Source organism: Lytechinus variegatus, chromosome 17 (assembly GCF_018143015.1).
Source record: "Lytechinus variegatus isolate NC3 chromosome 17, Lvar_3.0, whole genome shotgun sequence".
Lineage (NCBI taxonomy): Eukaryota > Metazoa > Echinodermata > Echinoidea > Temnopleuroida > Toxopneustidae > Lytechinus > Lytechinus variegatus.
In genome coordinates this window covers 19,748,708-19,775,346 of record NC_054756.1, presented here as the reverse complement: position 1 = coordinate 19,775,346, position 26,639 = coordinate 19,748,708, and the positions used below count along the sequence as shown (strand labels likewise).

At 39.5% G+C, this 26,639-nt stretch overlaps 1 protein-coding gene across 1 annotated transcript in view; it reads left to right on the top strand.

Annotated features, from left to right (window-relative positions):
- LOC121431303 (laminin subunit alpha-2-like) overlaps window positions 1-15,735 on the top strand; it is an 84,420-nt gene extending 68,685 nt beyond the window's left edge. The window contains exons 48-55 of the mRNA XM_041628813.1: window positions 2,687-2,831; window positions 3,380-3,503; window positions 4,095-4,215; window positions 4,566-4,742; window positions 5,752-5,900; window positions 6,421-6,600; window positions 14,047-14,117; window positions 15,539-15,735. Of these exons, the coding sequence (XP_041484747.1) occupies window positions 2,687-2,831; window positions 3,380-3,503; window positions 4,095-4,215; window positions 4,566-4,742; window positions 5,752-5,900; window positions 6,421-6,600; window positions 14,047-14,117; window positions 15,539-15,702 (1,131 nt within the window). The 3' untranslated portion in view covers window positions 15,703-15,735. The remainder of the gene's footprint in view (window positions 1-2,686; window positions 2,832-3,379; window positions 3,504-4,094; window positions 4,216-4,565; window positions 4,743-5,751; window positions 5,901-6,420; window positions 6,601-14,046; window positions 14,118-15,538) is intronic.
- The last annotated feature ends 10,904 nt before the right edge of the window (window positions 15,736-26,639 follow it).

Below are 26,639 nucleotides of genomic sequence, written 5' to 3'. Positions count from 1 at the left end.
TGGCATGTGTGAAAAGGAAAAAAAAATAGTACGGGGTTGAGGATAGTACGGGGTTAGCGATAGTCCGTGGTTAAGAAAATCCTGTGTAAAAAGGGCATTAGTGAATTATGTGTGAAGTGGTCCTATTGCTTGTAATTGTAGACCAAGTTATGGGGGCATTGAATAGACAAATTTAAATGGAAATTAAGGACAAGTCCACCCCAACAAAAACTTGATTTGAATAAAAAGAGAAAAATTCAACAAGCATATCACTGAAAATTTCATCAAAATCGGATGTAAAATAAGAAAGTTATGGCATTTTAAAGTTTCGCTTCATTTCACGAAACAGTTATATGCACATCTCGGTCGGTACGCAAATGAGGAACTGATGACATCACTCACTCAGTATTCTTTTGTATTTTATTATATGAAATATGAAATATTTTTATTATTTTCTCTTCATTGTCATGTGAAATTAGGTTTCATTCCTCCCTGAACACGTGGAATTCCATTATTTTACCATTTTGTACTTCAGGCAAGGAGGTCCTAATCGTCAAATTCGTAAAAATTGAAATATTGTATCATTCAAACAATAAAAAACAAAAGAAATAGTGAGTGAGCGACATCATCGACTCTCATTTGGATGTAACTGGCTCGTTCATACATGTATAATTATTTTGTTAAAAATAAGCGAAACTTTGAAATGTCATAACTTTCTTATTTTACATCCAATTTTGATGTAATTTTCAGCATTGTGCTTGTCTGATTTTTCTCTTATGATTCAAATAAACATTTTTGGGGGAGGGGGAGGGGCGTCACCTAATCACACTTTCTCATAAAAATGTGCACATCTTCATGCATTACTATACTATTTTTTTCTTTAGTACTGCTGTACCTGTATATCTTTGGAAAGGAAATGGGAGCTTATAATGCCATACACTTCAACATTGTAGTTCTTCATGCATGAAAAACAACCATGACGTTAGTGGGAACGTATGAAAGTATATGTTATTTATTGAAGGTTTTCAGTGTTGTGCAGAAATAAACAATGATAGAATTTACTAAAATAGAATTGAAATGAAAACTCTATTATAAACTGGGTGCCCCATGCATGAACAAAATTTATATTATGGTTACTGTGCTGTAACAAAATTAAAAACTGGACTCATCAGCTATTCATGATCAAACTGTCTGTTTATGATGATAATGATTTCTGTTTGTATTCAACTAGATTCTGAATCGCTTTGATGAATAGTTACCATTATCATACTTGTTCAGCAACTTAACAATGCCTAATAGGAATCCTGCCATAAGGATCTATGCACCTTTCCATGTCAGCTTTCCTGCGGGCCCCATTTTTTGGTACATGGTGACTATAATGATTGTCAATGAAAAAACTTCTTGCAATCCAGAAATTTGACAAAGTGCCTTTATACTTTTTAGTGCTGTTGTCGGGAACAAAAATCCATGTCGACATGTCGCTTAAAAATTAATCCCGACATCGACAATGTCGACATGAAAAAGGGACCGTAATTTAGCCTAGGCTCCCTAACAAAAAAAATCATTCGATCGTGGAACATAACACTCTCAATCAAACGTATTCACCTTGACACGAAGAATATCCCCACACTAGATCTAGATCTATATAATACAGGCTCAGTTCGGGAAAACATATTTTCACTAAGCTAGAGTGAATTCACTTTCAAAATCACCGATTTAATCCACATCTTTTTCTGGAGAATCAAGTTTTGTACCACGATCCGGTCTCGAAAGCATTGCGCAATAACACTCGGAGCCAATTTGAGAATCACCAATTACAATAGTGATCATTGCGTATTATACGCTGGTACACATGTGCTGCAAACGCAAGCTCCTCAAATTGACAGTAAAAAATAATGAAAATCGACCGATAATTTCAGTATCACTTCCGCGGCGATCCGTGCAACGATCTCCAAACGAAGGAAGGGAAGTTTTCTGTGACTTCGTGATTTGAATAAAGCGCTCAATTGCGGCGGTCACAACTTTGACAAAAACGTTTATGTGAAAAGTAATGCATTGAGGAGCAACGTATTATCAAGCACGGTGAATAGCGATGGGTAGATGGGTACGGTGAATGCTACTACGGCTACGCTACGCTCGCGATCGTCGAGGGGCGCGGCAGCTCGATTGTGCAGGCCGGCCCACACTCGACTCAGGCACTGACGTACTTCTGCTGCCGCGCAGCTCGCAGGTAATCTTTTTTCATTTAATGTGCCGCTTTATAGCTGAATAAACCTTTTAATCGTGCCACTTACTGTGGATAAAAGCTTCCAACTTTTCAGCTAAGCTTTATACTCATGACTTTAGGCTAGACCCCTTTTTATTTTATGTTTGCATGTCGATGTGGGTGCGTGCATGTCGACATGTCGGAAACATTGAAAATCCTTCGTATGTCGACATCAATGTCGATATGAGGCCTATCGACAACAGCACTAGTATACTGTAACAACTGATTCGTTGCTACTATGGTATTAGGCTCACCATCCAATCAAAATCAATGATTTCATGGAGGTTCAAAGATGAATTGATTTTTTTTACATTAAAATTCTTGTGTCATGTAGAGGTATTGGCAATGGAGATTTGTGCAATCCTTTGGATCAAACAGGATCATCAAAGTCTGTAAATGATTTTGAAAATTTATTCACATTTCAAGTTTTGCTCTTTCCAGAGTTCCTTCTTATCGATTGAAATGGAGGCTGGACGTCTGGCCATCAAACATGATCTTGGAGATGGTGTCGGTATCCTAGTGTCTCAAAGCAAGATCAATACCGGAGAGTGGCATGCAGTCAGTATCAATAGGGTCAGGCAAAAGAGTAAGTGAGGGTGTAGTACAGGTCCTTGAGGGACCTCTTAATTTGATTGTTTTACATTCAAGGGAGCAAATGTTTTCAAAACCACCTCTAAAATATGAGTTGTTCAAATTTATTACTTTTTTACAGATTACCAAATTATTTCTTTCTGGCTTTTACTTCAACACCAAAATCATTGCATAAAAAATGAAGAAAGGAAAGTTTGATGAATATCCACACTCAATGAAGAAGAGCCCGTAACATGATTTGATAAAGCCAAGAAACACCCCTTATTCTAGCTTTTTAACTTTATTTCTAAGAAACAACTTTCCCTGAATTTTTATTCTTTTTTACATCCTAAATATATCATGTGTGCGTCACATCTCCATCAATAAAAAGTACACGTTTTTTACACTGCATGTGTGCAGCACTGCGTGCTCAAACTCTTTGCTCTTGGCCAATAAGAATGCTCTTTTCAGTGGCTTATTACAAGTGCTTTAAACTTAGCATTGATAACAAATTGTATGGATGATGGTTTGGATTTATCATCTCCGATTTCCATCTTCCCTCAGACAACCTTTTCATTAACGGTAACAATGAGGGCATGGTCAAGTCACCGGGGTCAGAAGTCAATCTTCAGGTCACAGGGGTCAACTTTGTCTATGTTGGAGGAGTTCCATCAGATTTCACAATATTGTAAGTCCTCTTATATTTTATCATGGTATACTAAATTATTCCGAGGTCGCCAGACAGTCAAGCTAAGCTTATTTGTGACAAATCATTTTCACGTTCACATAAGTCATAGAAAATAAAACTGTATTCATTATTTCACTCGTCAGATATGTTGTTATGTGCTGTACTATAATTTCAAAAAGTTGCAGACGGCAGCGTTGTTAGCATTGAAGATGCAACCAAGTTTAGGTGTTTGAAATACATGTATCATCATGACTAAGAAACTATGTGTCTATTCATGAAACTTGCCCATCAGAGTAATCACATGCCACTGAACATGCTGCTTGACTTTTAGATCACACAATAATTGTCAAACATATCAATGACCATTGTATTTTATTATCGTATGAGTAATGTTCTTTTTCAAATTTCATCACAGTTTTCAAGTCAGCACTGCTGTTACATTTAAGTGTGTAATGAAGGCAAAGCAAGGCTGCCAGAGGTGTTCCCCTTGTTTCACCTATCTGAAGAATCTAATTATTTATGCAAGGTGTCTTTTGCCAATTTTCATATGTATTTGATATTTGCACTGCATTTCCTCTCTGTTTTATTCAGTCGCAATGTCACCAACCAGAAATTCCGTGGATGCCTTCGTAAGTTCTTCCTCTTCCGGTCTGCTTACCAGTTGGTCAGTCCTGGGAGCTCGTTTGGGGTCACTCATGGCTGCTCTGATCAAGTAAGTCAACTCAATAAAGTTACAATAAGGGGGCAGATTTGCACATGTATTTATATATTTATATTTCCATATTTTATATTCATGTATAAAGATTCATTCTATACTCTGTAAAATTGCTGTTTAAAATTTTAAGCATGTTGTGTAATCCTGTCACCTTAGGAACTATTGTTCAAAGTTTTAAGTAAAGTGATTAAAGTTTCAAAAAGTTGTTAAAGAAGTTTAAACAATTCTAAAGCAGTTTAGACAATTGTTAAAATGTATCAAAATTAATTAAAAAAGCAACTTGCTATTAGAGTGGTTGCCTTAAACAACATGCTAATATTTCTTTTACTGTGTATCTTTATTTTCAGACACAACGAAGTGTAGGATTTTCTGGTTATGGCTATGTGACATTCCCACCCATCCCACTGTCAAGGGAGTCAGGTATCACCGTGACCTTTACCACCCTCATGCCGAACACTACCATTCTAGCAGCGGGGGAGGTTCAGGGAAGGAAACGGAGGGACGTTGATCCAGACGCAACTGACGTGAGAAATAGAATGTTCCATGATTAATTCCTTTTGTTTTGATTGATAAAAAGTCTGATATTGAAGTATTGTCATGTTATTACATCCTCACTCTGCTGCAAAATCTTTGAACATAGTGTATGGTATTTTCTGAGAATAAATCCCAAGTTTGACCTCATAAACTGAACAAGAAGGTTAATTCACTCTTCTATGGAATGCTAGTGTGAATCTAGCTATTTCTTCAGTATCCAAAACAAATATAATAATACAGTAATTCATTTATTCAATTCCAATAAAACATACACATATACAATTGCGTGAAAACTTGAGCAGTGAAGGATTTAAAATATAAATTAAATATAAATACGATATACAATATAAAAAGAACACATCAGTATTGGAATATTGGTCATAAAAATCTAAAGGAATTGTTTGGATAACCACCCTTGATAATACAGTATAGAATTAGATTAAATCCATTTATAAGTCATATTCAAGTAAACAAAATTTATGAAAAAAAAAAAAAAAAAAAAATAGGTAATGGGCAATCAAATAATTCATTGAAATTTACTGCTTGCTTATATTATCTGTTAATTCTGTTTGATAACAAAAAATCGTTTTGGGACTACTTTTCACTGCAGGATTGAACTGATTTGCAATTGTTGAATTTGTTTGCAACTCTATTTGGCACTCTATTAATGTTTGATGTATGTTAAACCATTTCTTTGAGAGTACAACCCACAGGGTCCAATGCCTGAAAGAGTTAACTTGTGGCAGGTCTTTGGAAAGCATTTTAGGACATAATTGTATGTTCAAAGGATTAATCTTTTATTCATGGAGTTGAATGATGATTTTTTCAATGGATTTTTATGGAAAATGCATGTATATATCTACATGTATCTATATTCAGTTCAATAATTTAATTCTCTCTTTCTTTCTGAGTATGTATAATGAATATCTTTTAAGCACAATTATTAAAGCTTTATCTTTATATGTTTACATTTATAATTTTTTTGTGTGTATTCCACAGATCTCTTATGCTATCGGGCTTATGAATGGACGTGTCATCGTTCAGATCAACAATGGTCAAGGAAGATTAACCCTTAGATCAAAGAGAGGTGATAGTCCTTACAATGACGGTGTTGCTCACAATGTTGTCCTGGTAAAAAATGATAAGAGGTGAGATCATGACGTCTGTACTATTATCATTTTCATCACCATTATCATCATCATCGTCATCTTCATCAGTTCATAATTATAACTTTCATCATTTTCACCATCATCATCACCATCATCATCATCATCATCATCACCATCATCATCACCATCATCATCACCATCATCATCATCATCGTCATCATCGTCATCATTGTCATCATCGTCATCATGTCATCATCATCAATACCAATATTGATCACCTCACCATTATCATCATCATCTTCAACATCATCGTCGTCATCATCATCATCATCATCACCACCACCACCACCACCACCATCACCACCATCACCACCACCACCATCACCACCACCACCACCACCATCATCACCATTACCACCACCACAACCACCACCAGCACAATCATAAATTTTACATCTCAATCTGCATAGGTATTTTACACCAAGTTGATAATGACCATAATCATTGCGATAATCAGAAGTATATCTGCATTTATATTACTGTATCTCCTCTTCTCCAGGGTAAATCTAATTGTGGATGATCGTCGCGTTGATACCGGCCGCTTATCTGGTACTGAGCTCTATATCAATGCCATGTCTCCCTTCTATATTGGCTCATCAGGAAATCTTACCCTCAGTCCCGAGTTCTCTTCCTTGCCAAGTTTCTCAGGGTGTATTGAAAATCTTATTGTCATGAAAGAGTGAGTATTACCATACCAGGGACTTGTTCCTTGAAGAGGTACAACTGTTATGAACTTGCCATTATGGCAACTACTGTGGCAACAGGGATCAGCAGCCAATCAGAATAGATTGGTGTTCTTGAAAGTGATATGGAAGTGCTCAAAATATTTTTGGAATCAGCAGCTCTATCTCAAGAATGCAATTAGGTGATAGGAATTTATGATGTTCAAGAGCTATTTTTATCCAAATATAATAAAACATACATATGTATTTATCTGAAGGAAAACAGTGATATACAGAGTATTTTTTCAAACTCTTTCCAAAGTATGATCCAAGAACACCATGAGCTATGGTGTAAGGTAAGGCAAAAAAAAATGGTCGTACTCAATCAACTGACGCTATTTATGTGATCGGGAGACCAATTCTTTTTATTGTGAAAAAATCACTTTCAAACCGTTACATTTTAAAGCTGAGCCCTAAAAATACAAATCACTGGCTTCCGATGTTTAAGATTTATTTTTTTGTGGTTATGTGTATGTAAGAAAAAAAAGAAGAATTTACTTCAATAACTCCATACATCTACTTGATTTGCTAGTTCAGCCCTCTGGACTGCCATACCCGAATAGAACTCCCAAGGATTTAAAAAGCGCGAGCGCGCCCTCTCCCGTTCAGGCTTACTACCCATGATCACCGCGCAACTAGCGTCCATCTTCCTCTTTTGCTTTCGGCAAGCCACCTGTCAAGACGTGCTCAGATAAGTCTCCTAAGAGCTCAAATCTTTTTGAGCTTTGGTATATTATTTTCGCTTATCTGTGGTGCATTCTCCCTTTTAATTTCAATCTTTCCATTTGTGTGTAAGATTGTGTTCAGAATTTACACTTGGCGTGACTTTTTAGACGTGTTTTTGGTGACACTTAAATTGTTTTTCTAACGTTTGAGTTCTCGTCGCGCCGCATCGCTAGCGCGTTCGCGAGGCACCGGGCTTGGCCTGCCTACGTGGCAGCAAGCCTTCACCACCTGTCATGGTTATTGTTCTTCACGTTCAAAGCGTGGTGGCTTTTGGTGCCGTTTTTGAATTAAATTCTAGACAGCCTCTACACTTTGTTGTCGAGGGTGTTATTGTTATTTCTTTTTGCAGGTTGGGATCTTCAACTCTGTTCCTTCCTTGCTTTCTGGAATTGATTTCTTAAGATTTTCGATTGATTATTGATTGATTAATTCTTCAATTCTCTTTCCTTTCTGTTCTGAATAAATTTCTTAATTGATATTTTATTCACAGGCGGATCTTAAAGCTCAATTCCTTTTTCCTTCTGTTCTGAATAAATTTCTTGATTGATATTTTATTCACAGGCGGATCTTAAAGCTCAATTCCTTTTCCTTCTGTTCTGAATAAATTTCTTGATTGATATTTTATTCACAGGCGGATCCTAAAGCTCAATTCCTTTTCCTTTCTGTTCTGAATAAAATTCTTGATTAATATTTTATTCACAGACGCTTCGGGGATTGTTTAATTCGGCTTACGCAATTATACCTGATGATTGTTTGGTTATTCAATCCCCCCTAAAAAAAAAAAAAAAATTTTTGTTCTTTACAGGTGGGGTCTCCTTCCTGTTAGAAATTTTTTTGACCTGTCCCGGAATTGTTTTCTTCGTTCAATTCCCTCTTCCCTCCTAGTCTTATATATTTTTTATTTCGACAGGCGGGCTCTACGATTCCCTTTGAGGATTTACTGTGTCGTTCTTCCTCTTGGAATCGTTACTAGAGACGTTCCTCCTTCCTCCTGTTCTGAATTTCTTTACCTTTCCACAGGAGGTTACTTTTTTTTTTTTCCTCTTGGAAATTATCGTAAAATTTCTCTTATCTGGAATTATTTGTCTCTCAATCCCTTTTCTTCCTGCTCTGAAATGCTTGTTTTTGTGTTTCTTCGCAGGTGGAAACTTCGTTCTCTTCTGAACTTGCATTCATTTTTGAATTTTGTTTCGAATTTTTCCTTCGGGCACAAAAAAGAGAATATAGTAGGGGAACCTTGTAGGAGTTTCTTTTTTTCAAAGTCTCCGACCTCCTTTTTATTTTCTTACAGGCAGATACCTAAACTATTCTTAGGTTCTTCTTCCTCCCTACCCCTCCCCTCTTGGTTTGTTCTGTTTGCTCAAACAAACTCCTTTTAGGAGGAGGGAAAGACCACTCCGGTCTCCACTTTTAATCTAAGCGAGATCTTTGTAAAAAAAAAGAAAAAGAAAAATTCTTGTTTTTCCTTTTTCAGGGTAGAGAGAGGTATCTTTGAATGGGACTAACACAGCCCCAGAGGACCTGGTGCCCTCCACGGGGACCGTCCCGATTGCAAGTTACAGAAGTCGGCCGCCTCCAGGCGAGCAGGAGGGACGCCGCGGTGAGCGCCCAGCGGCGGTGAGTATGAGGGTGCGTCGTTCAGCATTCCGAATTTGCGGTCGGATGCTAAGAGAAGGAAGGCCGAGACTGTGGTGCCACGGTCTCGGACAAAGGAAAAAGTGGTAGCCAAGGCTTCCAAGCCTAAACTAGGTCCTGCCGCCGCAGCACCCATAGGGCTATGCGACCCACCGGCTACCGGGTCACCAGAAGTCCGGAGGGAGAGTGCGGTTCTCTCCCCCCGGCACAGGTCAGGATCTCTGCCGTATAAGTCGTCCTCCGTTGACAGCATCGGGAGAGATCGCCCAGCCCCTGACCGCGAGAGGCGTCACACAGACTGTAACCACAATCTGATCGTGACCACAATCTGACCCCGTCAGATTCGGGTGAAGTTTCGTTGTTGGCGGCCGCCCTGCCAGGGGCGGCAAATCGTAAGAGATCACCCGTGCCTCTTGTGCCTTCTTCTGCTCCGGCCACGCCGGCGGAGCCCGCAAAATAAGAAGAAGAAGAAGAGGTCGAAGGAGAGGTCGGCCAGCCCTGTTGCCATGGGCATTCCTCCTTCAGACCCTCTTATCGGTGGCCAGATGTTACAGTCATACATGTTATGCTGCTATATTCTGCTACCGCGAGAGGCGTCACACATCGGGCTGTGACCACAATCTGACCCCGTCAGATTCGGGTGAAGTTTCATTGTCGGCGGCCGCCCTGCCAGGGGCGGCAAATCGTAAGAAATCACCCGTGCCTCTCATGCCTTCTTCTGCCCCGGCCACGCCGGCGGAGCCCGCAGAAAGAGAAGAAGAAGAAGAGGTCGAAGGAGAGGTTGGCCAGCCCTGCTGCCATGGGCGTTCCTCCTTCAGACCCTTGTGTCGGTGGTCAGATGTTACAGCTATTCATGCTGCTACATTCTGCTACCGCGAGAGGCGTCACACATCAGACTGTGACCACAATCTGACCCCGTCAGATTCGGGTGAAGTTTCGTTGTTGACGGCCGCCCTGCCATGGGCGGCAAATCGTAAGAAATCACCCGTGCCTCTTGTGCCTTCTTCTGCCCCGGCCACACCGGCGGAGGCCGCGAAGAAGAAGAGGTCGAAGGTGAGGTCGGCCAGCCCTGTTGCCATGGGCGTCCCTCCTTCAGACCCTTGTGTCGGTGGTCAGATGTCACAGCTATTCATGCTGCTACATTCTGCTTTCGAGTAGTGCGGGTTCACCCCACCCTCGACGTCTACTCACCCCGCTGATGCCCCTGAGCATCAAGCGAGACAAGTGGGCAATAACCACCAGACACCCGGGAAATCCTCGAGCGATTCTGTTAAATCGCCAGCCAGTGCACCGACTAACCGGGTGCCCCAAGATCGCGTGTGCTTTCCAGCATTTTCGTCGATCTCAGAGCACGTGTCCCAGCCGACACGCGGGGCCACCCCGGCGCTTACTGGACAACCTCCCGGTTCAGTCCATAGAGCGAGACTCCCTTTACGAGGACAACCCCTATCCCGCGGGCGACTTTTCAGTAAGCGCTCAGGCGCTGCTTGACAAGTATCTACCTCACATCTACCCTCCGAGCGGGGGTATTGATGAAGCAAGGGAGTCCATATTTTCTCGCCCCGCCTCTTCAGGCGCTCCGAGCTCAATCAGCCGAATTGGGGGTCTCGGAGAGTGACGGGGTCGCTCTAGACGAGGCGGCTCCTACGACGAGGAAGCCGCCAGCTCCGTGGGTGTAAACCCACCCCCGCTCTGCTGCTGCCCGGAAGCGCCAGGCTCCGGCGCCGCCGTCTCGAAATTTTCAAGCCTCTCGAGGCTAGCGAGAAGGCAGAGGCAGGGGGGGGCGATTATTATGCAGGTACTCCCGATTTCGCCCTCTACGTCAAGCTCACATACGGCGACGACTCCTTCAGCGGTAACTCTCTCCATTCTTCCCCCTAAGCGGGCCCGTAGATTGGAGGTATGAATCTCTCACATACCGCATGCCGCACTTCTCTCGTGAGAATGTTTGGCTGCTTTGAGAGGACAACCTATCACGTCCGCGGACCGTCCGCCCAGGCGACGGGACCGTCGCTTTTCTGGCCTGAACCTCACTTTCTATTCGAAAGTAAGGGTGCCCTGTCTTACTTAGCTCCTACCCTTGCAACGCCAGAGTCAGGGCTATAGTACAGACACCCGTTCTCCAGCGATCGCCGCTGAAGAGAGGGCGACTCTGATATGAGCACCATCACCGCTCAGCGGTATGTCTCACTATCTCATAGCTCTCCGAGCTTATGAGTATGTATATCGGATCTGAATGTCACGGCGATTAAAAGTTCTCCTGTGCTTAATAATCGCTATGCCTTCACCACCCGGTGCATTATGGTTATGTTAACCTATTTGTCTCGTATTCGGGCGGCTCGTACGAACCCTGCCCGAGCTGCCATCACCGGTCGCCCCCCCGGACACCGCCGGCAGCACCCGCACCGAATACGTGGAAGGAATCAGCTTTTCATATGCTAGATATCCCTCCTGTTGACATTCACAGCTGTTCCCCGAGTCTTTCCCGGTTGGGTAAACATCATCTCGGAGGAAAGTAACCGCCGTACATCTCATGAGATTGTTGGCTATGTACGTGCGTTCAAACTTGTTTAAAGCCCCAGGATTCTCTGTCGGCATTCTATGCCTACTTTCTGGGCACACCCACCGTACCGGGTCGGCGAGTTCACACCAAACTGTACACCGCCAGACCATCGGTCGAGCTCTAACTGTCTATCTTATAGACTGCCCTCTATGTGGGTCAATCTTGCGGGCGTCTCCGCCGCTCCCTCCTTGTGCGGAGTGGTCTACGGTGGATGTCTTTACCGTGCCCGTTAGTCGAATCGGCTTCTTTCTTAGAAATTTTTTCACGGCACACTCGAGTCGCCCCGCATGCTGCTTTCATCCTTCCATGCAAGGCATGTGGCCAGGGTCACCGCACGACCGAGGATGATGTAACAGTGGATGGATGTATGCTTATGCCTTCCTAACCACGATCACTACGACCCGCCTTCTCTCGGGCCGACTGTGGATGAGCCTCTCCATGTAAGTGATTTACTTCACTGGAGTTCTTCTTTTAAAAATTTAGATTCTCATCCCCCGCTGCTTAGGGCGTCATTTTTGCCGCCCCCCCCCGCAGCTTTTTGGAGCTCCTTATCTTACCGATATCGGACTGTTCCACGCTGCCGCAACCGGCGCCGGCGGTGCTCGCTCTTACGATCACCTGAGAAACAGGCCTTGTGACTGTTTTCATAAACAACTGGTTCTCACCGCAGACTGATGGAAATTTTGTGATTACTTCCTGAAGTCTCCTTCGCTTGTTTCTTCAAGCGAGGACTTCGACACTCTTAGCCAGTTTCCGTCCCTAACTTGATAGGACAGGGCCGTTGCTACCTCATTCGATTCCGTTGGGAATGTAACGGTTGAGGTATCATATCTGGCGATGTCTGTTCGTTTAGAGCATCTCTTGATGGTCGTTTACACGTAATATCGTGACAGATTTTTTTTCGCCAGCTCCCTCTGGCGTACACTTGCTGCTGCTAGGGATTCCCCCGCCCAGCGGACAGCCATCGCAGCCTAGCCTCACGGGCTCTCTCGGCGATGGTGGCTTGAGCCAAGCCACCTCTTCCACCGCGGGCACTGCACCCTCAGATGGGTGCTTCAATCAGTATGGGAGAAAGGGGATCCTGAGTTCTCTCTCGATCACTCGGTCTAACACACTTTTGTCGTGATGTGTACCGCGCTGTATCCCTGACACGCCCGGTTGAGCTGTTTTGACCAGACTGCTCTATTCTACATAGGCAACATGTCCGCGGCATTCCTTATTAACAGGATGGCACTCAGTCGCTTTCTCGGCCCTTGTCTGCCTTACGAGTGGTTTTCTTCCTAAATCCCTACTCTCCGTCGTTCCTGGTCCCCTTCGGACCGCTAGTAACTTTTTACCACAGCTCTCTATCAGAATTCTGCAGATTTCTGCCCTCACGCATTTGAGACAGATATCGAATTGTGGGCGCTTTCTCCCACGCGGAGGCTTCCCCTACAGAAATTTCCAAGCTTGCGGGAAGCGTGCGACTAGCTTGCGCAAGCTTGCGGCATGCTAGTAACTAGCATGCGGTTAGCTTAATAAGCGTGTGATATGCGTGCAGAGTAATAGTTAAGCGATCTTTTAGCGAGCAGGGACTGTTCGCTAGCATGCACTCGCTTATTAAGCGAGTGCCCTGCTAGTCGCATGCTAGTTACTAGCAAGCGGCACGCTTAAATTTCGGTAGGGGTTCTGAGATATCTCGCCTTCTCAGATTGGTCGATTGATCACTTACTGAGCCTTAAAAGCTTCAGTTTTCCGATCACGATTCTTGTTGAAATTTTCAACAAATTTCGATTCTTACGCTCTAGTCAGCAGGTGATGTTGTTCTCCTGACACTAGGCCGAGGGCCCATGATACTTAGTATTCCTGAGTATACAGGGCATTCCTCTCGAGGACAATTTTGAGGGCCGCCTTTTGGCGCTCAACTAACTCCTTCACTTCTTTCTACTTGAAGGACATTCAGTCCAGCGAGGCGAGATTTGCTGCTTCGGCGCTTAAAGCAGCTGCGGCTTTTTCCCCCTCTCCCTAAATTTCGTTGTTTTTGTTTTTTTCTTTTAAAATTTTCTTAGGCTTACAATTGAAAACATGCCTCCCTACGGTTTGAGTCCGTGCTGGTCTAGCAAATCAAGTAGATGTATGGAGTTATTGAAGTAAATTATGAAAATACTTACCTGATTTTCTTATTTACGAGATAACTCATACATCTACTTGATACCCTCCCACCGACCCTCCGCCTTGCGTAGCAACATGTTTCAACGTATGGGCTTGCGAAAGGTGAGGAAGATGGACGCTAGTTGCGCGGTGATCATGGGTAGTAAGCCTGAACGGGAGAGGGCGCGCTCGCGCTTTTTAAATCCTTGGGAGTTCTATTCGGGTATGGCAGTCCAGAGGGCTGAACTAGCAAATCAAGTAGATGTATGAGTTATCTCGTAAATAAGAAAATCAGGTAAGTATTTTCATAATTATCCTGACTATCTGTCCCTGTTCCCCCCTTTACCAGATTGCTTGGATTTGAGAAGGCAGCCAGCTTTGAAAATGTGACCATTGGAAAATGTGGACCTCTAACTATACGTAAGTTATTTGTAGTCTATTAATCTATTGACTACTTAATTCTGTTTTTCTATAGGCTTTTTCATTATCCACCTTGTTCAAGAAAGCAATGGGTTAATTCACCTGGCCAGTGATTCAGAATGATCATTCTACATATATTTGACCTATAGAGGCTTCAGGATACATTTTGTATTCTATTTGTGGACATACATGAATGTTTACATGCAGTTTTAAAAAGGACCCCCTTTATATTTTGGCAAGTGCGTTATACTGCCATCTACAGGAAAAAGAACACATTGTAAACTGTAAAGCCGGTACATTTATTGTTCACCATGAAAAATTTCCTTAATAACTCTATTCTTACTGTTAGTGTTGTTTGCATTCTTTAGTCTGGAAGACAATTTCAATGCATAATTTTGTTCAAAAGTACAGTTGGCATAAAATGACAAAATCAATCTGTCTGCCCCTTGAAATTAATCAGGATGTTGATATAAAAAAAGTTATTTATTTCATTTTTTATTCATATTTACATGTAGATATATAGATATCTTTTAAAATTCGTTATCATTTATTTATTTATTTATTTATTTATTTATCTATTTATTTATTTATTTTTTCATTCATTCATTTCCTATTTTATTAAATTACTATTATTAGTATTTTTTTTTTGGGGGGGGTCAAGGAAACCAAATATGATAATATATGATGAAAGATATTTGAAGGTGTATTGTTTGTCATGGTGCCTTTTCAATTCATTTTTATTTGTCTTTTTCTTTCAACCTTTACTTCATTTTTCTGATATTGGACAGAGTTACTAGTTAAGGCATTATGCATTTTGACGTCTCAAAGATGATAACTACCAATAAATATTTCACTTTTCTTTCCTGACAAATTAATTGAATTGGAAGGTGTTTTGAGATTAGCTGCTGTCTCTCGTTAATGTGCTTCAGTATGAACATTATTTAGATTCATAAATGCAATAGGTGCATCGCTGTTGCATTTTGACAGCAATTTCACCTATTTAGAAGGGAGAGAGGAATGAAAAGTAAAAAAGGGAAGAAAGGTATAAATCAAATTTCATTCTGATTCATGATAAATCTACCGTATATATTAATGGAATGAGCTGTTTTCATATTCTTGTATCTTTAGGAGAGTGTTCTTATCAACATTTGTTGTCTGAAATGTTTACAACTTTCTTTTGATCTGATTGGCTGAGACGCTTAGTTAAATGTATTTAACTTCTGCGCAAATCAGAATTTATAAGATAAAATATCATAAATTCCTTCAATGAAACTTTTGTCTCATTTCCCATTATAATTCTTCCTCTTATGTACATGCTTCATTCTGAGCTGTATTTTCACTGTTACCCCTCTTTATTAGGGGATATGCTCATGTTGATATATCCTCAATGTGATCAACCCTTTGTATCTCCTTGGTTTCAGCTCAGCCCCTGTTGCCTGCCACACCCATCCCTCCAGAAGAGCTAGAAACCCTATGCTATAATCCTGGAACACCTTCAATGGCCAACACAGCTGGAAGGTTTGGGAGCGTTCCAGGCAGTCATTTGGCCTTCCAAATCAACCCTCAAGAAGTTGCAAAAGTGTGAGTCTATAAGTTGAATATTATTTCTGCGTTAGCGTTGGATTAGTGACGTCATGTTGATGATGATTTGGGTGGTGGTGCTGGTTTTGGTGGAGGTTATGGTGGTGGTGATGATGATGTTGATGATTGTTATGATGATGAGGTTGGTGATTATGATGACGATTAGGATGGTTATGATGATGAGGCTGATAATGATGAGGATGATGAGGAGGAGGAGAATGATGATGTTGTTAATGTCAAAGTTTTTGATGTAATATATGATTTGATGATGATGATGATGATGATGAAGATGATCATGATGATCATGATAATGACAATGATGATGATGAAGATGATCGATGATGAAGATGATGATGATGATGATGCTGTTAATGATGTGGATGATTGTAATGCTGTTGATGATGGTGATTATGATGTTGAGGGTGATGAGGCTGATAATGATGAGGAGGAGGAGAATGATGATGTGTTACTGATGTCAATTTTGGATTCGATGAGGATAATGATTTTCTCAATGCTGGTGATAGTGTTTTGTATTGAATCTGTTTTTGGTGAGTTTACTCTAAACCATACGCAAATTTATCTCATGACTCATACTTGAATGAACAAAAAAATAATACCATTAACACGATCATAAACACTAATACAAATACTGCAAAAAAAATTATAGTGCATAGCTTTGTTTGCTGCAAGATGAATGTGAATCTATATTATTCGCAGTCAGCACACAGTAAAATACCAATCAAAAGAAATAACCAAGCAGGATGTTTCATGCCAAAAAAGTTTTTTTTTTATTTACAGTACATGTATATTTGCTATGATGTGGAAAATATATTATATGAATGATGGCTGGAGAAGAAAATAATGATTAAAAAAATCAATAAAAATGATAAAAACTATAAAGCTCTGTTAATAACTGAGTAAAGTGGGAAAAAGATGGATCGCTATTCCCTTGATTCTTGTTTCCCCCATTCCCATCTCGTGTAGTACAGATTAATTTGTACAAAAAAAAATGAAATGGAACCCTAATGACCAAGGACAATACGTCATCCAGGCCAATTGCAGGTCAATTGGAGTTGGTCAAATATTAATGAGGAGGAGCATGGTCAAATTTGCCACTGATCAAGAGAGATAGACCCAACATCTGTTGGGAGATCCATCAAACATGGAGATACGATTCAAGCACCTTGACATTTGGCTTACATTTTTTTGTGTGTGTTACCAGCCACCCCAAAGCCAAAAATAGTCACCAAGGAATGTTCTCTGTATTAAAAAAAAGCCCGAATAGTAATTTGGTCCTGAGAAAGAAAAAAAAGGAGATATATTGGCATATCGGAAATAGTAAATCTTATTTGCACTGTCAAATATGAAGTTGCTTAGTTATATTAAAGACAAGATTTCAGATTTTCTTGACGTCATTTTTTTCATGGATGACTGGAAGTTTTACTGAGATTGCAGAGTCTGCACACACCATGCTTGAATGAATTCCAGACTTCAGGGATGCCAGTTTTCAGGCTTCAGGAATTCAGGCTCTGGCAATTTATTTTCAGGCCATAGTTTTAGCATTTTTGTGGGCAAATTATTGGATTCTAAGTGATTTTCAGGCCCTCTGATCAATTCCAAGTGGCATACCTAAGACTTCAAACCTTGTTTTCTCCCTCTTTCTGTGAAGCTCTCACTGAATTTCCTTTAAAATCAATCTAATACGTTCATGGGTGCTTGTTGATCATTTTGTATCTTCTTCTTCTGGAAGCAGTACAGTCACTCATCTGGTGAAAAGTTATATATTTTTTTATAAGATATGAATCATTCTAAAGCTCAGGATGTGCCTATTCAAGATCAATACAAATCTCTCTCTAAAAATCATTTTATAGGAGCCATTGTGGGCTTTGAAATGCCAGGTCATAGATATATATATGCAGTATTTTGTAATCATAAATAATATTTCTTGATAGCTTCATCTCTAAGGCGACCTCAAACTCAGAAGTAGTAAGATGAATATGAAGGGAAGATGACTGTCTCATGCATGAGATAAATTACGAGTTTATAAAAGCCCTAAATCTAAACTCCCACCGCACCCCAGTAAATAAAAAAGTTGTTGGAATTCGTCCCTAACATGTCAGTTTCATAATACACACGCAATAAATACATTCATGGATACAATACAGTGATCTGATTCAGAAATATCAACCCAGTTCGAAATGTTTGTTCACAATCAAAGGATTGTCTCTCTGAAACACAAAGTAATGTCCAACACTCATGATATAAAATCAATAATTCATAAATTAGAATTCAACAGAGTCAAATCTGTGTTTAATAAAAACATGCGTTTTTAAGCAGCACACATATTAGCCACATATACAAATTTTAAACATTTCTTCCACACACATAGATACTATTTATATGTTATTATGCATATCAAAGAAGTGATTATTTCTATAATTTTTCATACAAATGAATTGAAAAAGAAGAAAAGAAATAAAACAAAAATAACAAGAAGAATAAAGAAAAGAAGAACGAACACATTTTTGCTAAAATTGTGACCTTGTACTTTAAAATAGAATACAGACATTTGATTTTTTTTAGATCAGTCTATAAAAATCAATGTTTTTTAGCAACAAGATAACCAAGGAAATGATGGGTAAGGCTCAGTTGATAGGGGAGATGATACCTTTTCATGATGATTGCCTTCCAGACACAATCCAATTTGGGTGTAATATGATACTATTGACCTCCATTGAAATGTACAGTGCAAATATACAACAAATGTGTGCGAGTATAAAATGGATGACTGCATGTGAAAAATCCAACAAAAGAGAGAATTTGTTAATTTCAAATTAAATGTATGTTTCAAGGAGATATGGAGAAAGATTATATCAGACACAGTCTTGGAAAAATGATATAAGGAATCAGAATTTGTACACCTTCTCCCCAAGATATTCAAATCATCAATTGTGGATTAAGAAAAGAAAATTATTTTGTTTAAGATGGCCATCGGCTCATGATGAAATTTTTCACGACCAAGAATCAGAAAAGGAACGAGATAGGGAGAAATGTATTATTTTTGTTTTATATTATGTCAAAATCTATCACAAACGAATCTTTGTATTAAAAGTGTCAAAATGTTTGCATGCTTGCTTTACTCTTGCACAACTTTTTATAAATTTTTCCTGATATGCCATATCTAGCTCCCTCAAAATTTGTGGCTCATTACACCACTGGTTCTTTTCCTGTGTTTGTATCAGTTTTAGATATGTACAGTATCACATGTTGTCCCAGAACCAATGCTTCTTAAGGGAATTCTACATTATGAATTAATGAGGCAAGGTGATAGGCAGGCAAAGCCTTCAAAAATTTTAACTGGGCGTAGAATAGCAGCCGGATTTGGAAGTGATATGTATGCTGACCTGTAGGCTGTATCCGTATTTTAATCTTAAATTTTGAAGAATGGCTAGGTAACCTGATACATTATGCTTCCCGTTTTATTCCCCTTTCATACCCCAAATTTCGAAGAATGGATCTGCAATATGATACACTGTATATATTTGTCCTTTTCACAAATGTATTCTTATCCCAATTTTCTGAAGGCAAGGTGAGTAATTGTGAACTGGTCCCTTTACATCAAGATTCTAATTCCATTTTCTGTAGAGTGGCTAGGCAAAGTGATTAATTGTAGACTGTCCCTTTCACATCAAGAGTCTAATTCCATTTTCTGAAGAGCGGAGAGGCAAGGTGATTAATTGTGGACTATCCCTTGCACATCAGTGTTTTAATCCAATTTACAGAGAGTGGTTAGTGGACAGTTTCAGACCCTAAACATGCTTGAGACAGTGAGAGAATGAGACAGACAGAGAGCATGGCCCAGGAGGGGGGGGGGGGGGGGAGGGCCATATATTGCCCCCCCCCATAACATGAATATTGACATTCGATTGCAGATGACACTACAACACTGCATGCCTCTATTATTCAATACATCTAGCGATTATTCAATCTCGGTCATTGTCTTAAATAAGCAGGTGATCAGGTCCTTTAAGCAGAGCTTCTCCCAGGCATGTAGGTGTCAGACTAATTCACACCCGCGTTTTCCTGTCTCTGATATCACTGTACAAGACATGTCTGCAACTTAAAGATGGCTTAAAGTCTCTAAAGACCTGCTTATCCCACGCTGGAGGGTGTGAGGGAGAAAGAGGTTTTATCTTAATTATTGATTCTCAGAGTTATTAATCATCAAATGCATTAGTATAACACCTTTGAACAATCTCCAATAGCCATAGTAATAGTAACACTTAATTCATTCCAGGGCAGTCTGCAGAGTGGACATGAATGCCAAATGAATCACGTAATATTTGTAATAATGAAGATGATGATGATGAGGATAACGATAATAATCATAATCATAAAATTAGTAACATTGATAGAAATGATGATAGTGATGATAACAATTATGATAGCAGTAATGATAATTAATAATAAAAAACAAACTACAGCTCCAGGAACAAAGTACTTTTTCTTCTCCTCATTCTTCTCCTCCTCCTTTTTCTTTTTCTTCTCCTTCTCTTCTTTTTCCTTTTCTTCTTCTTTTTCTTCTCCTTCTTTTTCTTCTTCTTCTCCTACTCCTCTTCCTCCTCCTTCTCCTCTTTCTCTTTCTCCTTTTTTTCTTCTAATTGACCCAGAACTGGCTTGCATACCTCATATCCCATAGTCATGCAGTAAACAGTGTAAGATGGTGATTTCTATTAATATTTGATTTGTTTTTTTGTAGCAACCTTGATTTAATTGTATGGTTTCATGAATAATGAGTGTTGTGCTGAATTTAAATTTCGAAACCATATTTTAGAATCTCTGAACAATATGTTATGCAGGAGTTCAGTCAAAGTGGGCAAGGGTGTGGTAAGGTAAGACCTAGATTTCAATTTTATGGATTCTACCTTGCCCTTTTGAAAGGATTTGCATTTGGTGTACCATATTGCATTGCTTCATCAAATCAGAGCCTTGTTGCCATCTACAAAACATGGGGTGGTATTCTGAGATCCGTTTTATCTCCGATGAAATATGATATCTCATCTCTGTTAAAATCAGTGAGATAAAATACCCTTATAATATCTCGGAATTGGTATTCGGAAACCATTTTATCTTCATTTTGTCTCTGTAAGACACACCTACTTTCTAAGCATTATCCATGGAGTAATGCTGTTTGATAGCACTCTCATCTCATCCATCCAATCAAAATCCATTACATTAGGTGTTGGAAAGGAGTGAGATTATGGCAATTTATTGACATTAAATGCTCTTGAACTTTACACAAGCGGGTTTTTATGTAGACTTCTTTTTAAAAATGACAGCGCTTTCATCTTTGTTTTATGTCAATGCATTTTTACAAGTGTTTTCATTCCATAGACAATAGTTTTCAAGAAAAACCTTATGAAATAATTTCCAATTCTACAATTTAGTGTTGAGGTGGTACTCCCAACGATTACATAATTTTTCTACATTTTTGGGTTCAACATTTTTCTTTCTTCATATAGTCGATGGAACTTCCCCCAGTTACAATAAGTCTTTGATGCATAATTACCCACCCTCAAGAACCTTACGATCTTCATCATCTAATCTCATCTTACAAATTCCAGTTGCTCCAAAATTATGCAGGGAACAGGCCTTTGCTCATGCAGGGCCTAACCCGTGAAATTCTCTTCCACAGAGTTTGAAAACCCAAGACTTGAGTGACCACCTTCAAGGGCAACCTGAAAACATACCTGTATAAGAGTGCTTTTTGATAGACATTGATTTATTGTTCAGACATGTATTACATGTAAATAGTGTTTGTTGTCCTGCTCTGCACCACCTTGAGCATCTAATCAGGATGGAAAATGCGCTATAAAAATCTCATGTATTATTATTAGAATTGACGTATTTCCAGATGATGTATGATTAGGCCTTTCCTATTATTCTTTTGTCATGTAACTGTGATTAAAGAAAAAAGCACGTTGAAGATTCAAGACAGCAATCATGGTATATTCTATTTTTTGGTAAAAAAAATTGCTCGTCTATTTTTTTTGTAATGTGGCCATGATAGATTTGTAGGACATTACTTTGTGTACTGTAATTTTTCTTGGTTTTCTTACATCAAAGCTCTATAAAAAAAAATAAAGATCTAATGTTAGTAGCATCCATGTGATAAACTGGAATTTCATTGTAAGAATTTCATAACGTTGAATAGGAAATGGAAAAAAAATGATAAAAAGATTTAATCCAAATTATATTTTATCCCATTTCTGTGTTTTCCTCTTTTTTTTCTTATTTGTTCCGTCTTTTTTTTTAGATGTTTTTTTTGTCATCCTTTTTAATTTTGTTTCCATCCCCTTTATGATTCTCCCTTTTTCTTTATTCTCATTCCCTGTTCTTCATTTTTACTCTATCTTCCATCTTTCAATTCCCTCTTTCTCTGTTTCACTTTCTTTCTCCTTTCCTCTGTCTCTTTCCCTCTCCCTTTCTCTCTCATTTTTTTAAGGTTTGATATTTTCTTTTATAATTATCATCATCCTGTATTTACATGAAGTTCCCCCCAAACATTTGTTGTTTTCCACCTGGGCAATTTATTGCAACATTTGGTAAAGTCCTTTCCCAACAAATCTGCTCACTTTTGTAAATCAAAGCAGTATGGCAAGATTCATCATCATTATAGACCTTAGTTTTAGGTAATATATTCAGATTAATAATCAAATCCTATGCTAGTAGGTAGTTTCAGGCTGCTCTTAATTATTCATTTTTAGCAAGGAAAAACAGAATGACATTTTGGCACTAATGAATTGATACATAATTCATATGACATTAGTTTTTCATGATTTCTAAGTGGTGTCACCATTACGAAGTAATCTTTGCCTTATTTAATGTTTTAACAAGTTTGAGTGAGATAAATATCCCCTCTCAATCATCAATTGTGCATTTAAATTACATTTAGATGAGTATCATTAATTACCTAGATTTGATTGCAAGTAGGGAGAGCCATGCCATGGTATGGGATGCATGCAGCCCTAATGAGCAATCATTTTAGGGCCAAACCTAAAGTAGGTTATATGACTCCAAGAAAATGAAAAAAAGTTTGGGAATTTTAAAACAAACATGACTAACAATTTAAGTGTATCCTTTTTTTTCAGTTAATATATGTAACATAAGTATATTTATTTTAACAAAAATTATTCAGATCCATTATTTATTTGACCAATATGCAGAGCACAGGTACAATCCAGTGAAGAAAGGGATAAAATAGACTGAGGTAAACATGTACAATGTGGGAGTGGCAAGTGGGTCAGGGGTGCAAAGAGGTAAACATGTACAAGGTGGGAGTGGCAAGTGGGTCAGGGGCGCAAAGAGGTAAACATGTACAATGTGGGAGTGGCAAGTGGGTCAGGGGCGAACAGAGGTAAACATGTACAATGTGGGAGTGGCAAGTGGGTCAGGGGTGCAAAGAGGTAAACATGTACAAGGTGGGAGTGGCAAGTGGGTCAGGGGTGCAAAGAGGTAAACATGTACAAGGTGGGAGTGGCAAGTGGGTCAGGGGCGAACAGAGGTAAACATGTACAAGGTGGGAGTGGCAAGTGGGTCAGGGGCGCACAGAGGTAAACATGTACAATGTGGGAGTGGCAAGTGGGTCAGGGGCAAACAGAGGTAAACATGTACAATGTGGGAGTGGCAAGTGGGTCAGGGGCGAACAGAGGTAAACATGTACAAAGTGGGAGTGGCAAGTGGGTCAGGGGCGCAAAGAGGTAAACATGTACAATGTGGGAGTGGCAAGTGGGTCAGGGGCGCAAAGAGGTAAACATGTACAATGTGGGAGTGGCAAGTGGGTCAGGGGCGCAAAGAGGTAAACATGTACAATGTGGGAGTGGCAAGTGGGTCAGGGGCGCAAAGAGGTAAACATGTACAATGTGGGAGTGGCAAGTGGGTCAGGGGCGCAAAGAGGTAAACATGTACAATGTGGGAGTGGCAAGTGGGTCAGGGGCGCAAAGAGGTAAACATGTACAATGTGGGAGTGGCAAGTGGGTCAGGGGCGCAAAGTGAGACCTTACACCCTTCTTAGGAGTCTGGAAAGCTGTCATGCTTGCATTATTTTTCTTACTGTACTCATCACCAGCTCTATGGTGTGCAGGGCAGTTATGAATAATATCCCATTTAGTCTCACTATATAGTTGCACAATGTTAATTGCCGTTCTCCAGATGGAATTTTTTCTCATAACTGAATGTCCTGCATTCTTAAAAATATTTTTTAATTTTGACAAATCATTTAATTGATCTATTAAGAACCCCATTTCCTGCGATTAGAAATTTTTGAGTCAGTCTTGCCATTTGGAGGTGATCTGTCAAAGAACCGCTTTACCGCAATGAGAAATATGATTCACTTAAATTGAACTTTCATTGATATTCTAGTCGGTCTCTGCATATGGAGGTGATCTGTCAAGAACTGATTGTCTGCAATGAGAAATATGACCCCATTCTCTTCTACTTCTTAAAGGATAAGTCCACCACCAATAAAAAGTTGATTCAAATAAAAACATGTCATAAATTTCTTATTTTACATCAAATTGTGATGAAATTTTCAGTGTTATGCAAGTTAGATTTTTCTCTATTTATTGAAATCTACATTCTTCTGGGGTGGACTTGACCTTCAAACTAGTTAAGTGGATACCAGTTTCGTATCTATTGGGAATGCCTGAAGCTGTCGTGGAAGTGGTCTTAAGTGGTCATCCAAACCAGATTCGAAAACCACCTCGTGATGAGGGTTTTTCAGCTGGTTTTAGTGTGGTGAGGACACCACTGTTGTTCGGGAAGCTATCCTCATAGGGAAGTACGAGAGTGTGTGCATGTCTGTACACACTGTCTGTAGAATGCCTACACTGCATACTGCAGTTTTAAATTTTGCTCAGAACAGGTGACTCTCCTGAGAGTATTTCCACAAACTTGGGGCCGTTTCATAAAGCTGTTCGCAAGTTAAGAGCGACTTTAAGAACGACTGGTGAACCTTTCTTACGCGCTTAACCATTGCCAAAGCTAATACCATTTACCACCAGAAAGGATCACCAGTCGTTCTTAAAGTTGCTCTTAACTTACGAACAGCTTTATGAAACACCCACCTGGTTTCCTTAACTGGTTTAACAAAACCACTTCAAGAAAGTAGATGAGATTGTGGTTTTCACTCACAAAAATCTTTCATTGATTTCCTTGTCTGTCTGTGCATGTGAAGGTGGCAATAGATGTTTCCTGCTCTTTGTTATTTATATTAATTTTGTTTTACTTTAATAAAAAATGATTGAAAATGAAATAAGTGGTATCAGTATCAAACTAAAAAGGCTTGACCTATGCATTAAAGCTGTTTTCATTAGACCATTGACAGCCAGGATTGTATCAACTGCATTCTAGTCTGTATTCACCAGCCCATATACAATCTGTGATGTAGACTAATTAATGTCAACTGATGGCTTCACCCTGTGTGCACAAGCCTAACTATAGTCATAGTTTAACTTAGATTAATGGAAACTATGTCACTGTATCGTTTTCGAGTGTTATGATAAACAGTGCATCCTTACTTTCATCGTGCATTTGAATTAAACTTCTGTTTTGCAAAACAATTTTTGGCTTTATACTGGCAAACGGTAAGGAAGAATCCTTGATGTTCTGATAAATTACCCTGATATAAGCAGTTAAAGATAACCCTGAAAGAGATAAAGATCTTTTGATCTCTGTTCATCCTTGCATGGGAGCTTTTACCTGATCTACTTGTTGAAGATTGCTTGTCAAGTGGTCAAATTGATGATTTTTATTCCCACATATGGATTTCCAGTCGTGCAGTGCATTGGGTGAATACCTTCTTCCTGACTTTGTGGATGCAGTGAGAAATGGATCAGATTCTGGTAATTTCAATCCATGAAAGATTGGGTACCAGAATAACCTCATTTCAGTGCTGCTTTCATTTCATTCAATTACAATTTTTATTGCAGAGTCGCATCATCCTGTTCTCCATTCAATCTGGAGTATTTTAGGGTAAATTCATGCAAAGGGTATGAGAATGAAACAATGCTAAATTTTCTTTCACCAATTACATAATCATTACATTAGTACAGTTTTTTAAACAATTTCTTTGCATCCTGTTGGGCTAGTGGAGATGCTCTTCTAGTAATTGGAGTTATTCTTTCCTGTTATCTTTACTCATGGACCTATTACGATAGGTCCATGCTTTACTTAACCCTCTCCAATAACAGGTCAATGGCCAATTATCGGGCAATTTTCAGCTCCTTGGAGATGGCACAGTTCGGTCTGTACCATATATCTTAACACTCTGACTGCTATATCAATGAATGTTCTTGTTTTTAGATAGTCAGATGTACTGTGCTTTGAGCTTTTACACCCAGACATCCATGGTCAGTGTGAATTAGCCATTCAGAGAATGCATACCCCCTTCAAATTTCCCTTGAGGCATCCGTCGGGCCTCTAACTTCTAAATGATTCTATGACTGAAGATGCAAAATGAATCTGGGATTTCGCAGATAAGGGGGGGAGCACTCCCCTCATAAAAAAAATCAAATGAAAAAAACAACACACACACACTCACACTGAGCATTTTCTTGTCCCAAAATTTTGCTAAGCCAAAAATGGAGGAGGGATCTAATATAACTGGAGCATTGGGGAGGGGAGGGGGATTGTGGCCTATCCCCTTATCCACATCCAAAATTTTAATTATATTGATCCCAATCTATTGCCTTGGGTGTTTATTTTCATCTCCTTTGTGAGAGCAATGGGCCGTTGGATGTAGAGAAGAAAAAGGTTGAAGTGTGAAAGTGTTCCTTGATTTAATATCTTGACACGAGCTGACGGTTTATTGTAATCCATTAACCCGAATTAGCCTTCAAATTACAGAGGTCAATGGGCAATTACATGGAGAATTTGATCCTC